This window comes from Pongo pygmaeus, chromosome 14, assembly GCF_028885625.2.
Source record: "Pongo pygmaeus isolate AG05252 chromosome 14, NHGRI_mPonPyg2-v2.0_pri, whole genome shotgun sequence".
NCBI lineage: Eukaryota > Metazoa > Chordata > Mammalia > Primates > Hominidae > Pongo > Pongo pygmaeus.
Genome location: NC_072387.2, coordinates 37,942,286 through 37,957,572, shown reverse-complemented (window position 1 = coordinate 37,957,572; position 15,287 = coordinate 37,942,286). Strand labels below are relative to the sequence as shown.

Below are 15,287 nucleotides of genomic sequence, written 5' to 3'. Positions count from 1 at the left end.
ATGAGAGTCACCTTTACAGAGTGCTTCATCAGCATTATCTTCTTTAATTGACTTTCCATTTTATGAAGGGGAACCTGTGGGACAGAGAGGTCTACCAGCTCGCCCCACCTGAACCTAAAACCCATGCTCAGAACTGCCAAGCCTTGGAACCCCGTAGAAACTCATCTATTTCATAGAGAAGCATACTCAGGGATTGGCTTATAGCATTTCAGGGCTACAGACTCGACAGCCCTCATATAATTCAATGCTTTTCTATCACTCCTTTAACTAAGACCAACATATCTTGCTAAAAGAGGAGGAAAGGCGGCAGGAGCTATAAATTACAGGGGGTAACACTGCACATTGTTCTAGCTGAACTATAACTCATAAGCATCTTTCAGTTCCTGAGTCTCTGAAGACCCAACCTTCCTCATGCTCAAGTCTCTCGGTCACTGAGGACAGGGAAGTTTCCCCAAGCCTGTGGTTTGCAAACTGTGTGCTGAGGCACCCTGGGCCACTGCAGCAAATCACAGGGCACTGCAGGGTTTCTTCTATTAATACTTCCGAGGGAAACACACCAATGCTGCCTCCCTGGGGGATACCATGTGAACTCCTGGTTTGGGGGGTTCAGAGTTTTGACATTAGCTCATCATTAGCTCACACTTCATCCCCTTTCATGATATCATATCTTTGCAAAGCTGAGGTTTTGGCTGCTGCTGTGATAAAAAGTATGCAGTGAAAATCAGTGTGAAACAAGATGCAAGGATAGCCTTATCCAATCAGATGCCAAGGTCTGAGAAGTTGTGTGGGGCCCAATCACAAGCAAGTCATTGTGGTTCCTTAAGAATAAAACAAAAATATATTGTTTTCTTTCCATTTATGTTCAGTTTTTCAAATGGCCACAAAGTTGTTAGAACATACACACTGAAGTGGCTTAGACTTACCTCCTTACTAAATAGAGCTGTGAGGTATTTATTTGGCCTTGATACTGTGAAAAAAAAATTACCGAGACACTGTGGTCACTGTGAATTGAGAATTTTGGAACCTCTACCCTAGGCCTCTGAGCTGCCCCCACAGTGTCATCAGGGGCCATCTCCAAGGGTCTCTACCTCTACAAGGTGGGGAGGGGCAGATTCCAGAAGGGGACGAGGCAAGGTCTCCCAGCTGTCTCCACTTCCACATCCCCTGGGAACCGACCTGAAGGTCAGCAGAGGTGAAACCTGTTCTTTGGCAGCTTCGCTGAGGAGGAGAGGCCTCAGAGTCACCTCCAACTGAGGACAGGCCCCAAAGCCGATGAGTGGAGAAGGGGGTCTTTGCAGTTCATCAGGTGAGGATTTTTTGATAAAAAAATCCTTTTTGATAAGGTAGTTTCCATCAGTGGGGAAGGAGGCAGAAGGTCCTTTTAAAGGAACCATGGGAGTCATCGAGGAGGACGGCTCCCATGTGTGCATGCGTATATGTGTGCGTGCATACATGTACAATGTGTGCATGCACAGGAGGGCAGCCAATCACATGGGACCCATGGCTCCACGGGTGAAGGGTGGTGAGTCCTTCCTTAGAGAAGAACAGAAACAGTCCCTGGCATTGGGCAGGGTCACCAGTGAGTGTACCAGGAGCTTCCCTTCAGGAAAAAGTGGGGGCCACTCTCAACACAGGTCTTCGAGGCCAGATGTGGGCAACTGGATCATGAGGGGTGGCCACACTGGTGAAGAAACAGATGGGGACCCAGAGGCTTCAACCATGGAGGCCTTGGCAATGAGGTCATCACTGGAGCTGTCACTGTGAATGCTGCTTGGGGTGATACCCAACAAATAGAAATTAGGCTCAATCTCCATGAAAACAACAACAATGGCAAAAAGGAAGGATGAGACTTTTCCAGCAGGAGTCTGAGGGGAGCGGGGCTACTTTCACCCGTCCCGCTCCTCCTTCCAGCCAGGTCAGATATGGCTGTCATGGACCTCAGCTTTCCAGGGCTCCTTACACCCTGCCTTTCCTAGCTGACTGTTGGAAGAAGCCTACATCTGGCGTCAACCCCTGGGCTTCTCCTGGCGGGGGAGAAGGGGTATCCGGGTGTAGGTGTCCCTGCAGCAGTAGCAGGGTCCTGCTGCTCCGGATCACACACCGGCAAGGCTGGGAAGGGGCCTGTTATTTGTTGTTTTCCCACAAGCACCTGCTGTCCTTAGAGAGGAGAAGAGACCATTGCGGACCTACTTTAACGTTAAAAGAAGGCACAGAACTCACAGAAGAGAAAAAGAAAACATTTTAACAAAGGGAGAGAGGAATACAAAGGGTTGGGGAAAGCTATGCTTGGATCTCATTATTCTGTCCACTGCACACCTGAGGGCCTGTGGTCCCTGGGGAAGTTCAGCCTTCCGCCTATCTGCATGGCTGGCTACTTGCCAAGGACACCTGGGATTGCTCCAATTCCTTCACTCACGGAGGAAGCCACACCTGCACATGGCGGGCTGCTCCCAGGACCACACTAGATGGAGGAGAAGTGCTCACTGGTAAAGAGAATAGCGGGCAATGGGAACAGACCATGTGTATTTCAGCTTTGCTGACTGATTCCTGGGGAAAGAGAATAACAGATGGTCAAGAGGGAAAATGGGATCAAGCAATGAGAACATGGCAAATACCTGGTCCTGTCCTTGACCTACAGTGAAAGCCACATCCCCAGGGTTTGGGGATCATTTTATTTGTAAGGTCTCCATGATCCAGACTGAACCAAACCGTTTCATCAGCCAAAGATTAGAAATTTCAACATGAACTCTCATATTTTTAATCCAACCAGATTTGTGTTTTTGACCTTGTTCTAGATCACAGAGTATTTCACATCAGGGTAGACAGTGGCAGGAAGCCATGGAACATCTGCATCTTGCAGACAGCGCCTCATTTTATCGGAGGGGACCCAGATGGATCAACGCAGACTGATGTATGAGCTGCCGCCTGCAAATAGCAGAGTCAAGGCCTGATGAGTTCCACTGTGAACTGTTAGGAAGCTGTCTTTATAACAACAGAGATGTGAAAATTATGGTTCCCTGTTAAGGCTACAGCAGCCCACCACTGTGCTGGGTAAGATACTTCATTCATCTAGGCAGGTTTGCACTGGCTTATTACAGGAGGCGTAATTGCTTTTGTTACACATTCACAGGAATCAGGAAAATACATTCTTTACGCTTCTCATTTTCAATGCCCTACTTACCAACTTCATCCCTGATGTTTGCAAGTTCGATTGACAGCTCTTTTTCTTTCACAAGGGCACTTTCATTCTGAAAAAACAAAAACGGATACCGAGAGTCCCCTAGTTTTATGCTAGATAAGCACTTTCATATGATTAATTAATGAATCGTATTAAGCAAATATTTATAAGTCTAGTCCTTAAGGAGACAATTTTCACATTATATAAGCATGTATAAACTTACAAAGTCAAGTCTGACTCATTCATTTGTATCCCATTCAAATGGCAAAGCTTGCATTATAATATTAATAATACCCGTGGTTGTGCTTTTGTCTAGATTACACTCCTGTATATCATCCTGCATTAATTCCTTGCAAATTTATGTCCCACCCATTAATCTATTGCCATATATTATTATACAGTGTTTATTATTATCACTACTATGAGATTTCTGACCATTAAAAAAGTTTGTGCCATATTTCTCTGAGGGCCAAATGCTTGTTTTACCAACTGTTTTTTAAACTTACCCTTTTGTCCATACATGATTAGCTACTTAATCAATAATAAAGATCAGGGCAGAAGGCTTAGCATGAAACATTTCTCTTTGTAATACAACCAACAACAATATTTAAGGTTTCCAAGTTTTTTGTTCCACTGTCAGCATCAATAGATGAGAAAAGGAAATCTCATGCTTGAAATAACATTTAGTGAAAAAATGCCCCGTATAACTAAATGACTGCTAAGTTGTTTTCAAATCAAATACATCCTCTGATATAAAGTAGGGAAGTAGTTGAAGATGTGCTGAATTTGTAATCTGCGTTATTGAGTCACTATAAATAGCATATTATAATTTTATTACTCACAATTACCAGAAAAGATGTGCTACATAAATTCTCTTCAAGTTTGAGATACCAAAACTACAGGCCTTCAAAGAAAGTCTCTGTCATTCTGTAGCATGGACTCTCGAAGCAAACTGATTTCCAGAGAGGGAATTTTGAGTAAAATGTGGACCGAATACCTAGTATGAATATCATCGGGGCCTTGAGAATGTTCTTTCTTCCTTAGACACTGTTGCCTTTGGTTTCAGCACCTCTGAAGGATGTGTGTGGAATGTGACCAGACCGTTCTCACAATATTGTTTCTGGTGTACTGTTTTTAGACCCGGGGAACAAGTGTGCTGCTTTGGGTTGGTGGGAGGGTCTCGGGTTATCCAGAGGGCATTTGCTAAGCTGTGTCATAATATTCATCATGCCAAAAATAAAACTCTATTTCATAAGACGCTGAGAGCTATTTTCATTGTGGGAGTCAAAAATTATTAGCTAATGGTTTCCTTAAGAAAATGTAGCAATAGATCTGTCCCTGAGGGAAATGGACCCTGCTATTGTCTGAAGGTATGTGTCCCCCTAAATCCCCCTAAAATTCATGTTGAAATCCTCACCTCCAAGCTGATGATATTAGGAGGTGGGGCTTCTGGAAAGTGATCAGGTCATGAGGATGGAGCCCTCATGAATAAAATTAGAGGGATCCCAGGGAGCTGCCTTGCCCCTTCCTCCGTGTGAGGATACAGCCAGAAGGTACTAATGTTTATGGGAAAGTGGCCCGCACCTGACACCGAAACTGCTGGAGCCTAGATCTTGGGCTTCCCAGACTGCAGAATTGTAAGAAATAAATTTCTGTTATTTATAAACCACCCAGTTTATGATATTTAGTTACAGCATCCCAAAGAGACTAAGACAGACCCAACGGACACCTCCCATCTCATTTCTGAAGTTCTCTCCTTCCATCCCAGCCCATAGCATCCTGTTTTCCCTGAATTTCAGAGTTAACAATTACATCTGAGAGCATGTATTTTATTGCATAATCCTACTCTATATCTCAATATTCCTACTCTAATGCCACACCCACTGTGCAGGGTTGTCATGAGGATTAAATTAATGTATGTGATGTAGTTAGTGTCCAGCACTTAGCAGGCTCATACAAGTGTAAGTTGTTATTATATTTCTGTTTCCATTTATTTCATTTGCAACTGGATAACATCCTATATATAATAGGTGCTTTTCCATATTAATTATCTAAATGCATTTAGAATTTGCATATCAGTCTTATGCTTTTTTTTTTTTTTTTGAGATAAGATCTCGCTCTGTCACCTAGCCTGGAATGCAGTGGCGTAATCATGGCTCACTGCAACATCCACCTCCCAGGCTCAAGGTATCCTCACACCTCAGCCTCCCAAGTAGCAGGGACTACAGGTGCATGCCACCATGCCCAGCTAATTTTCTGTATTTTTAGTAAAGACGAGGTTTCACCATGTTGCCCAGGCTGGTCGCAAATTCCTGGGCTTAAGCAATCTGTCCAATCTGTGGCTGCCACAGTACTGGGATTACAGGTGTGAGCCACTGTGCCTGGCCTTATGCTCTGTTTTTGTAAGCACCTTCCTGGTCTGCCCTGATTTTGCTTAATTTTTGATGTGGTTCAGAGATTGGAGAAGCCAGAACAGGGAACATGTTCTAATCAGACAGATCACAGGGATTACATGCTCATTCTAACAGCAGCATAATATGGCCAGACGACAATCAATGTGTTCCTGTAGGTTAAGCAAATTTGGTATTTTGGAGAGCGCTAATTCTGGTATTGACCCTGAAATAATCTTAACCTAGTGGAAAAACTAACTTGCTTTTACTGTCAAGAATAATTCTGAATACTCATATTCTCTAATTCCTAAACACACTCCTAAATAATTCTCTAAACACAGCCAGAGAATTGAAATAGTATGCTTATCAGTCCAGAAATAGCATTACACAGTGTTCATTCTCAGAGCAATGAGAGTTGCAAAGACTTAGACTGGGCCAGGCAGTGAACAATCAGAACATAACAAAAACAACAAATGAACTCTAATTTCTAACTGAAAGCCAACATTTCCCTCAGCTCCCTGTCATGGCCCCTGCTGGACGTTAACAGAGTCATGCCCTAGGGATCTCTCACATCATAACAAATCAGTCCACACTCCCAGCCACAGAAGAATCAGGCCTGTAGGGAAGGAGTGGCTGGAAGGCCCTATGAGAGGGACAGGCCTCTTCAGTATGGCACTGACTATGAGGGAGACTGCTGATGAAGACCTTCAGACTTGAATCACTTTGGTGAAAAGCTAATGCTAATGTTTTGTGGTCAGGCCTTCTCTGTCCATCTGTTGCTTTAGGAGAAACACAAGTAAGATTGATGGAAACCAAGTGAGAATAAAAAAAAAAAAAGCAAGAAAAGAAAGGAAGGAAGGGGATGGGGAGAGAGAGAGGCAAGGAAGTGGAAAAGAAATAGAAGTGAGATTAGAGACCTTGTACCATCTCCATTTGGGGAAGCAGAGGCTATTAAAACAGATCACGAAGACCCAGTGAAAATGACCCCAACAACCCTTTTGCAAGTTCAGGCTCTAAAACCAGCCAGTTCCAAACTATAGTTATTAGATGGCTTTCCAAGGAAGGGTTGGCTGCCAAAGATAAGCAACAAACCTGATGACTAAAATGTCAAGGAAAATAACTCTGCCAAGTTCTGGCTAAGTATTATTTACTAATTACTACAGGTGACTCATGCTGTCCAGCACCAAACACTCTCTGTAGCCCAGACACAATGTTAGGTAAGCCCTTTATGTCATTTACTCCTCCAGACACTGTCCAGAGCGTCCCAGGTCTTATTTCCCTTTATGGAGGAGGAAACTGGGACTCTATGGTGAAGTGGCTGGCCCCTGCACAACCCACCAGGAAATGGCAAAGGCAGGAGTTTCCACCCATCGTCCACACTCTTCATCAAACACAAGCACACCAAGATTTCCCCTCCTAGCCATGCTTAGATAGATGCAACAACAAGATCCAAATTGCACTGAGCCTCGGCTTGGATCTGAGCACTTATTACCACGAAGCTTTTCATGTCTGACTGGGAGAGAGGCAGGGTCCGCTCTTGACTACTCTGTCTCAATGAAACAATGCCCTGGCTGCATTCACATCCCACTCCACAGCCTGAACTGCCTGTCTGTGTCCTGGGTGTTGATTTGTGAGTTGTACATTAGTCTGTTTCCAGCGTCTGGACCCATTTCAATATAGCTTACTTGGGCTATAACTTCTGAGATAGTAGTTGTTTAGTTTTCCCCACCAGCTTCTAGAGGGATGCTGTCTGATGACCTCTGAATATGTTGCTGCTGAAGATGCTGGCACAACTCTGCTCTGGCTCGCTGAGGCCAGCCTGCGCAGTTTGGCGACAGCCCTTCCTCCCTAAGTGCTTGTTTTTGAAATGATATCAACTCTTCTATGAATTCTCTGCATAAAGTAAGTTACTTTTTGCTTCCTGCAAGCCAAACCAGAATGACGTAGTGCCACCCTGCAATGAAATGAGTCAATAGCTGTGACTGCAGGAAAACTGTTCCTTAGGCAAGAGTGAACTTAAAGGAATCTTCCATTTACTGCTCTTTGCCTCAAAAAGTTATTCCTCCATCCATCATGGTTCAACAGAATCCAGTGTGATCTTGTAAGGCCCTTAGGTTCTGTTGAACACCCAGGACTCCCTTGGAAAGGATCTCAAGTCACTACTCCCCTCCATTCCCCAAACTATGCCTGGTCTGGGTGATGACACTGTGGGTTGACTGAAATATGATCAAGGCCTCCTCTAAGGGCCCAGGGTTAGATCAGTGCCTCTCTAAATGGGGGATGAGTGGAAAATTCCTAATGAGTGCCAAGTACATGAGCTCCTGTTTTCACTCAAGAGGGCTAAAAATAGAACTCAGTGTTAATCATCCAAACTGTCCTGGTGATATAGTCCAGAAATTGCAAAGCCTAACAAGGCCATTCCTCTAAAATTCTGTTTATTCTATGACAGGCTTAACTGGAAATTGAAACTTTAAGAACATTTATCTAAGCCCCAAAACAGCAGCTGTGTCTTCTTAGCTACCTCTTTCATTTGTTCATGTACCGCTCTCCTTTGCACGCTGAGTTCTCCATTCATTCTGGCGTGGTCTATCCCTTATTCACAGATGGAATGCAAGACAAGCTACTCCTATGAAACATCCAACTCACTCCCTGTACGTCTTGCCCTAAATATACCCCTGCAAGTCTGCTACCATGAAGCCTGCACTTCTTTTTAGACATGGCTCCCAATCTAAGACCTTTCACAAACTCGGGGAGATACTGCCTTTCACTTTTCCTTGCTAGAGCAGCCTTGCAAAGCAGACAACCCACTAATCATCCCATTAACCTCAAGCAATCAGATGTGTGGCCAAAGCCCAGGCAAGCCTGCCATACTCTGTTATTTTAACATGTGTGGTCAATGGGCGTTATCTCTTCTGATGGTTGATGCTACCCCGTGAAGCTGGTGGTAATGGGAAGTGAAAACGCCTGTCCTTGTTAGCATCATCCGTGTGATTCTATGCTTGGGCATCAGCCACCTGTGCCACTCCTCAAATTAGAAACCAACAGAACAGCTATTTACTATTAAAACTGAACGCTGGGTAAATCTGAGGTGCTTTCACCCCAATTCATCCAGAAATAGGAAATGTATACCAAATAACACATACTCACTGAGTGCCTACTATGTGCCTGGCAGACACTTCTGCTCTCAAGAAGCTTGACTTCCAGAGAGTCAGTAAATGGGTGAACAATTACAGAACACTGTGATCTAACCCAGCAGGGCAAGGCTGTCTTGGAGATTTAAACTGAGAGCAGCAGCATATGCAGAGAGCACCCCAGGCAAAACAGCATCTGGGATTTTTTGGGAACCTCTCTCAGCCCATCAGATGGGCCCCTTTTCCCTCTAACTTTCTGCCTCTGGTCTATGAAATTTCCTGCAGGAATTCTTGGTTGGCTACATGGGGTACTGAGGACAATTTCATCAAACTCACTGCAGATTTGAGCATTTTCATCAGCTCCTTCTTCCCCACCTAATTTTTTTTAAAAAAGAAAATACATATATATGTAAATTTAAAAATATATACGTAAGCCGAAAGACTCCCAACTAATCTTTCCTATATTTTTAGCCTGCTCTGAAATCCGTGCGGATCAGGAAAATCCAACCCTGTGAGCTGGGCCATTTTTTCCCAAGCTAAACCATCAAACCACAACAGGAAATTAAATCAGAGATCTATAGAATTCTGGTATTTGAGGAAACCTCCAGATCTTTTAAAATTGTGAATTTAAAAAATTCAAATGTGGCACACATGCACACTAAATTGCAAAAAGGTTAAAGGTTTTTTTACGCTTCTCAGAAACATTATTGCTTTTTACCTAGGGCTCCATGAGTTTAAATTAGGGTTTAAAATCAACATGGTAGAACTTCATCTTCATAGGAAAACACTCTCTTTTGTATTTCAAAATGAACCAGCTGCAAGGTAACAGCAACAAAATACAAGTATCTGAGTTGTTTTCATACCACCTTTTGTGGCTATCGCACTCATTTTCAATACTAATATTATGAAGATTGGCCAGATCCATAATATATAACAGCTCTGTGGAAAAATCCCATGGGAGGTGGATTGACCTTTTGTTTTTCATTTCAGTTATTATAGCTTTAAAGCAGCACTGATAGTATGCCTTGAGTTAATCAATAAGTATTATTTCTTTCACATATAATTAACACTAGGGCCTCTGTGCTTTTGTATAATGATCTGCTTTTCTGCTGTGAAATGAAATTTCATATAGGCTTGTCAGAAACAAAGTATCCTTCCCATTTAATACTCTTCAATACATTTCAGTGTCTACTTGTATGAAAAACGAGCAAAGTCATACCGTGTATTAGAAGAAATCAAAATGACTACAAATGCATAATTTCAGCCTTTGCCTTTGTGCATGTGGGGAAGAGTCACTGGGTAAAAAGACATCTAGCTTTCCCAAGAGGCTGTAGTTAATAAGGGAATATCACACCATACCTGGATTACTAATGAACAATGGCAAAGGACAGAGATTAATGGGGACAAGGAGAAGAAATGCTGATCCAAAGAAGTCATGCTGGGAAATTCTGGTCTCAGAGTAAGTGCAGGAGAAAGGAGAATTAGCCAGTTGTCTGCATTTTAATCCATTTGTGTATCGCTTAAGAAGTTTCTTGACCTTTCTGGATTCTATCTTCCTCTAATAACCCTTCCAAATTTATTACTGTCAGAGCACATACACATACCTGGGAGGAACAGTAAGGTGCCTCTCCCAACTCCCACCCCTGCCAAGAATTTAGAGACAAGGTAAATAAGACTAGCCTCTGAGATTAGAATCAAGGCTAGGGTAGAGATATGCAAACTAACCCCTAAAGGGACAGGACCATACCTAAACCAGCAAGTGTTGCTGTTGGACTGAATCTATAACATGGTGTGAGGAATAACAGGTCCATTACAAGAGGAGTTGGACAGTGAAGGGAGCTTAGGAAAGGCAGTCACCAGGGCCAGGAACATTTCAGGGGAGCGGGGATATGGGAGATGAACCCAGTAGGCTTTGAGGCCACTGGATTCTTATAGAGCAACTCGCTGGCTCAGATTCCATTTGCATCAAGGCTTCTTATGAGCTAGACTTTTGACTCTAAAAAGAAATAACACGTTTATCAGGCTTGTTATCGCTTGCTTGTCAGTTATATTTCATATTGTTAAAAAGGAAGCTCGTACTCTAGTTTATACATCTGGTTTATTCCTCTTAATAACTCAACAATTCTAACAATCATCAGCTCAGGAAGGTTATGGAGAAGGAGTTTCTGTGCATGTAGAGCTCCTGGCTTCATCCTGGACCAGGCTGAGTCTGTAGGTGAATGGGCCCTTTGGGATCCATCTGGGTCATATCATTCCTTTCAAATACCTGTAGATGAGTCTTTCTACAGACTGCATCTCTGCTCAAAAGCCCAAGATAGATCCCTACTTTTTATTTAGCTCAGGTTTAAAAACCTGGGTCTTTGGCCAGGCATGGTGGCTCACACCTATTATCCCAACATTTTGGGTGGCCGAGGTGGGTGGATCACTTGAGCCGAAAAGTTTGAGACAAACTTGGGCAATATAGTGAGACCCCAGCTCTGCCAAAAAAAAAAAAAAAAAAAAATAGCTGAGCGTGGTGGTGCACACCTGTGGTCCCAGCTACTTGGGAAGCTGAGGTGGGAAGATTGTTTCAATCTGGGAATTCAAGTTTATAGTGAGCCATGATCACACCACTGCACTCCAGACTGGGTGACAGAGGGAGACCCTGTCTCAAACAAAACAAAACAAAAAACAAATCAACCAACAAAAAACCTGGGTCTGGCTTTCATGCTGGAAATTTCCCCACACTCCCTATGCACCATATCTCCCACTGTGTTTACCATGAGGTTGCCCCTCTCATGTTTCATAAAATGAGGCTAAAAGACCTTTCCTTACGTGCTCCTTGCTTGGAATACATTCCTTCTCTTTAGTTTAATAAAATGCCACCCATTCTTCAAAGTGTAATTCATGTTCCACTTTTGCCAAGAAACCTTGCCTATGGTTCTAGCCTGACTTCTCCTTTCACTAAATTCCAGAAACAGGTATGGTCAGTACTACATAACTTTCACTTAATTATACTCCAGTCTTGTGCTAATGTTTAATTGTTCTGTGTGTGTTATTGTTGCCTACCCACTTGTAAGCTCTCGGGAAAAGGTAGAAACAAAACCAAACCAATTATCGGTAAACAACATAAGGGCCGGTCATGCCTTTTAAGAATTATTTGATGGTCCCAATAGTAACTAGGCACAGAGTAAACCAGTAATAAATATTTCCAATGGATAGGTCTTTATAAGTTGGAAATACATAAGCACAAACAGCTTTTAAACGATTTGTTCACTTAATTTTTTTCATTATATACTCTAGGCAAGATTCCAGTGTCCCCTAATAAATTAATGCTAAATAAGCATCCTCATATTCGTAATTTTTAGTCGGTATTCACAGTTTTTAGTCAAATCTCTGAAACTGATTACTTTAAAAGTATCTTTAATTGTCCTATCACGTTTTTAGAACAGCTTTAGCTGCACTATGATCAAATTGTTAAATTGTTTTGATTTCTCAAAATGAAGTTTGCTATTTTGATCTATATGAAGTTCTGAGGAAATGTTCATTGTTTTAAGGTTTATTAAGCTAGGTTAAGGCAATCAGAAACAACTCTATCAACAATTTGACCAGGCCTCTTTTAAACTGTGTATCAACATTACTGGGGTTGTTAGAGTTAACAGATTGAAGAACTTTGTTGTGGGATTTGGGAATTCTGATTTCTAGAGTTTGAAGTTGGAATGGAATCCTATCATGCTCCTACTACAATACCTGGCCCAATAGGTAACTATCAATTAAATAAATGATTTTGGCATACTGCCTGTGAAGTTATTCTGCAAAGTAGGCAACTACATAAAACAATGTGTTTTTTAATTTAAAAAGAAGTCCTCAATTCATTAAAAGAGCACCTCTGAAAATATATGTATAAAACTTCAAATGGGAATACTATTCTGAAATATAGCAAAGAAAAGACAAGAAATGTAGGTGTGAACATAATGAAAAAGCTGGTAAAAGCAGTGTAAGTTTTAAAGTTTTCATCAGTAACAAATAATTCGTATAGAACTGGAAGTTTCAAAGCTAAAACACGGGAAAGTTACTTAAACATCATACTGCTAAAGAGATGAAGTAACATTAAATTATCTTCCAAAATCTCTGAATTCAAGAATGACATAGGGATAATCATTTTCAAGAACTTGATTTAAAACAAAATAGGGAAACAACTTAAAACAAAATAGGGAAACAGATTCCCTTTGAAACATACTTTCTCAAACCAAAAGTCCTCCATATTACAGCCTCTATTTCTAAAACTTTTGCATTAGGATTTAGAAATATGAAATTTATAATACTGTTTTACATGTAGCAAATCTTTCCCTTTTATTATAACTATGTTGTAAGTCTTCAGTACTCTTTTGTGACCACTTCGCAAAAGGCTTAATCACTTCAGTGTTAGATGTGCAGACAATTGAGCGCAAATGCTTTATATGTCTTTTTGATAAAAACACATAAATGTGTATATAAATATTTTAGTTCATACTCATGGTAGCAAAGCCAAATCCACTGAAGTAGTTATTTCTATTGGAGCAAAACTAGTAAGTGACTTTTAAGGTATCAGTTTAATTTTCCTAGGTGGTTATAAGTAACCCTACTTTAGCTCAAAGTTCATAAGCAGACTGGTAACTAAGATGCTCCCAAGTGACCGCTTTTTGATGAGCATGTATATTAAGCCATATATTTTCCTTCTCCTGGTCACATACCTCAAGCTATCTAGATAGCTGATGCCCACATGGGTAGGAAGAAGGCAATTTCAACAATTCAATTGTGAAATCCCATTTCATGCATCTTGGAGAAATCCAAATATGCATGACAATAAAATATCTCACAGAGACAAGAGTTCTTGCCAACGGATTTCTAGTAATGAAATTAAAAGCATATCCTAATCCCTCTGCTAGCTCACAAGAGTAGGCAAATGTCAAAAGCAAAGAAAGGCTTTGTGTTGGAATTGCTATATAATTCTCATGCATACTCTATTTTCAGTTCCCTGGCTATGAATTTTTCTCCTGTGAAGACCTGAACACACCCTCAGACTCTCTGGCTTTTTAAGTTTTCACCTCTATGTTTATTCATCTCTCTGTGATGCAAAGAAGTACAGAGAGAACAACTATACTGTGTGCTTTCTTCTCTGATGTGAAGAATGTAAATTACAAGAATGAGTGCTGTTTTGAAAAAAGAGTGGTAAACTTTCAAAGTTAGCACTTGGCGAAGAAAAACATGCCTAACTAATCTAAATTCCCCAGTGGAACGTCTTAGGTTTCACAGGTACATTAAAATGCATTAAGAATATTCCAAAGATCTCTTGGCAGTTTTGATTTCAAGATGTTGGAGCAGAATCCTACTATTTCAGGAAAATGCAACAGTTACATTTGAGACTGCAGGAATACGGAATTATGTAAGGCACTGCAGAGTATGTGAGACCAAATGTTTCTGTGAACACCACTCACAATTCAGCACATTGGAACGAGTAAAGGGAGCCTCCTGTTCACCAACAAAGCGCACACGCATGCTAGGGGGACAGGCACAGAGGTGGCTGGCTCATGGCTTTCTCTCTGCCCTTGCAAAGGAGGAGGGGGAAGAAGAGAGAGGGAAGGCAAAGTACCGTCTTGTCCAGGCACTGAAGGCAGTTATAAGGCTTGCAGCAGCAATGACCCATCCCGGCAGCTGGCTGGCAAGGGGACCTCCTTCATTCAAGGTGTCAGCGGGCAACTCCTAAGCCGAGGTACTGGCACACAAGAAAGGGGCGCGCCGCTGGGAGCTGTCACAACTTCCATGTGGTCCCTCGGCTACCTTATTTCTCCTAAACTTCAGGAATCCAGGAGGCAGAGGAATGAGAGGAGGAGGAGAGCAGGGCAGCAGCGATCAGATCTTGCTGCTGCGGGAGGTAGGGCGGGCGGGAGCCAGGAAGGGAGGGGACAGGCAGGAGGGAGGGTCACTTTGCCACTGGAATCCTCGGGGTGAGGCAAATCAATAGTCGCATAACCACAGAGCATTTACCAATGCCGGCTCCCTAAAAGGACAGCCTGCTCTCCGCTGGGTGCCCGGCCGCTCCCAGCCCTCCCCTGGCGGGGATGCGCCTCCGCACCGCGCAGACACGCCTGGAACGGACTCAGGAAGCACAAAAGGCGAGCCTGGGCTTCAGGGCACTGCCTGGGGACGCCCGAAAGGGCTGCCAGGGCTTGGCTCTGCTGCAATCCTAGCTCCTATTTTTCTGGGAAGTAAAAATATTTATAAATATGATGTATATGGCCTCTCCTCCCATGAAACTCTTCTCAGAATATTTGTTGCTAATGGGAACCGCCAATTTCTCATTTTCTAATTCGCACGCCATGAACAATTTTTTTGCCTTATTTGATGAAATCTTCATATTTAAAATATAACTGTGAAGTCCCTTGCCTAGGCTGACATACACACATCATTCAACTGGCTTGAGTAATTAAAATTGGGGCTTGGGGCAGGTATCTCTCCTAGGCAAACTGGCATAAAAGCCTTGAAAGACTTGTCATCTTTCTAGTTTTTCACACAGTTAAAAATCAGAAAAGGAAAGAATCAGGGAGCAAAAGTTTGTTTTTGTTTTCT

The 15,287-nt window shown here is 42.4% G+C and overlaps 1 protein-coding gene across 5 annotated transcripts in view; it reads right to left on the bottom strand.

Moving 5' to 3' along the window:
• Positions 1 to 15,287, bottom strand: part of MTUS2 (microtubule associated scaffold protein 2) — a 703,857-nt gene that overhangs the window by 67,628 nt on the left and 620,942 nt on the right. For 4 of the 5 annotated variants that reach the window (XM_054446532.2, XM_054446530.2, XM_054446533.2 and 1 more), the window contains one exon: positions 3,182 to 3,248. In XM_054446532.2, coding sequence (XP_054302507.2) covers positions 3,182 to 3,248 — 67 coding nt within the window. Of the gene's footprint in view, positions 1 to 3,181; positions 3,249 to 14,310; positions 14,546 to 15,287 lie in introns of those variants that run through there. The other variant, XM_054446534.2, reaches the window with a different exon arrangement.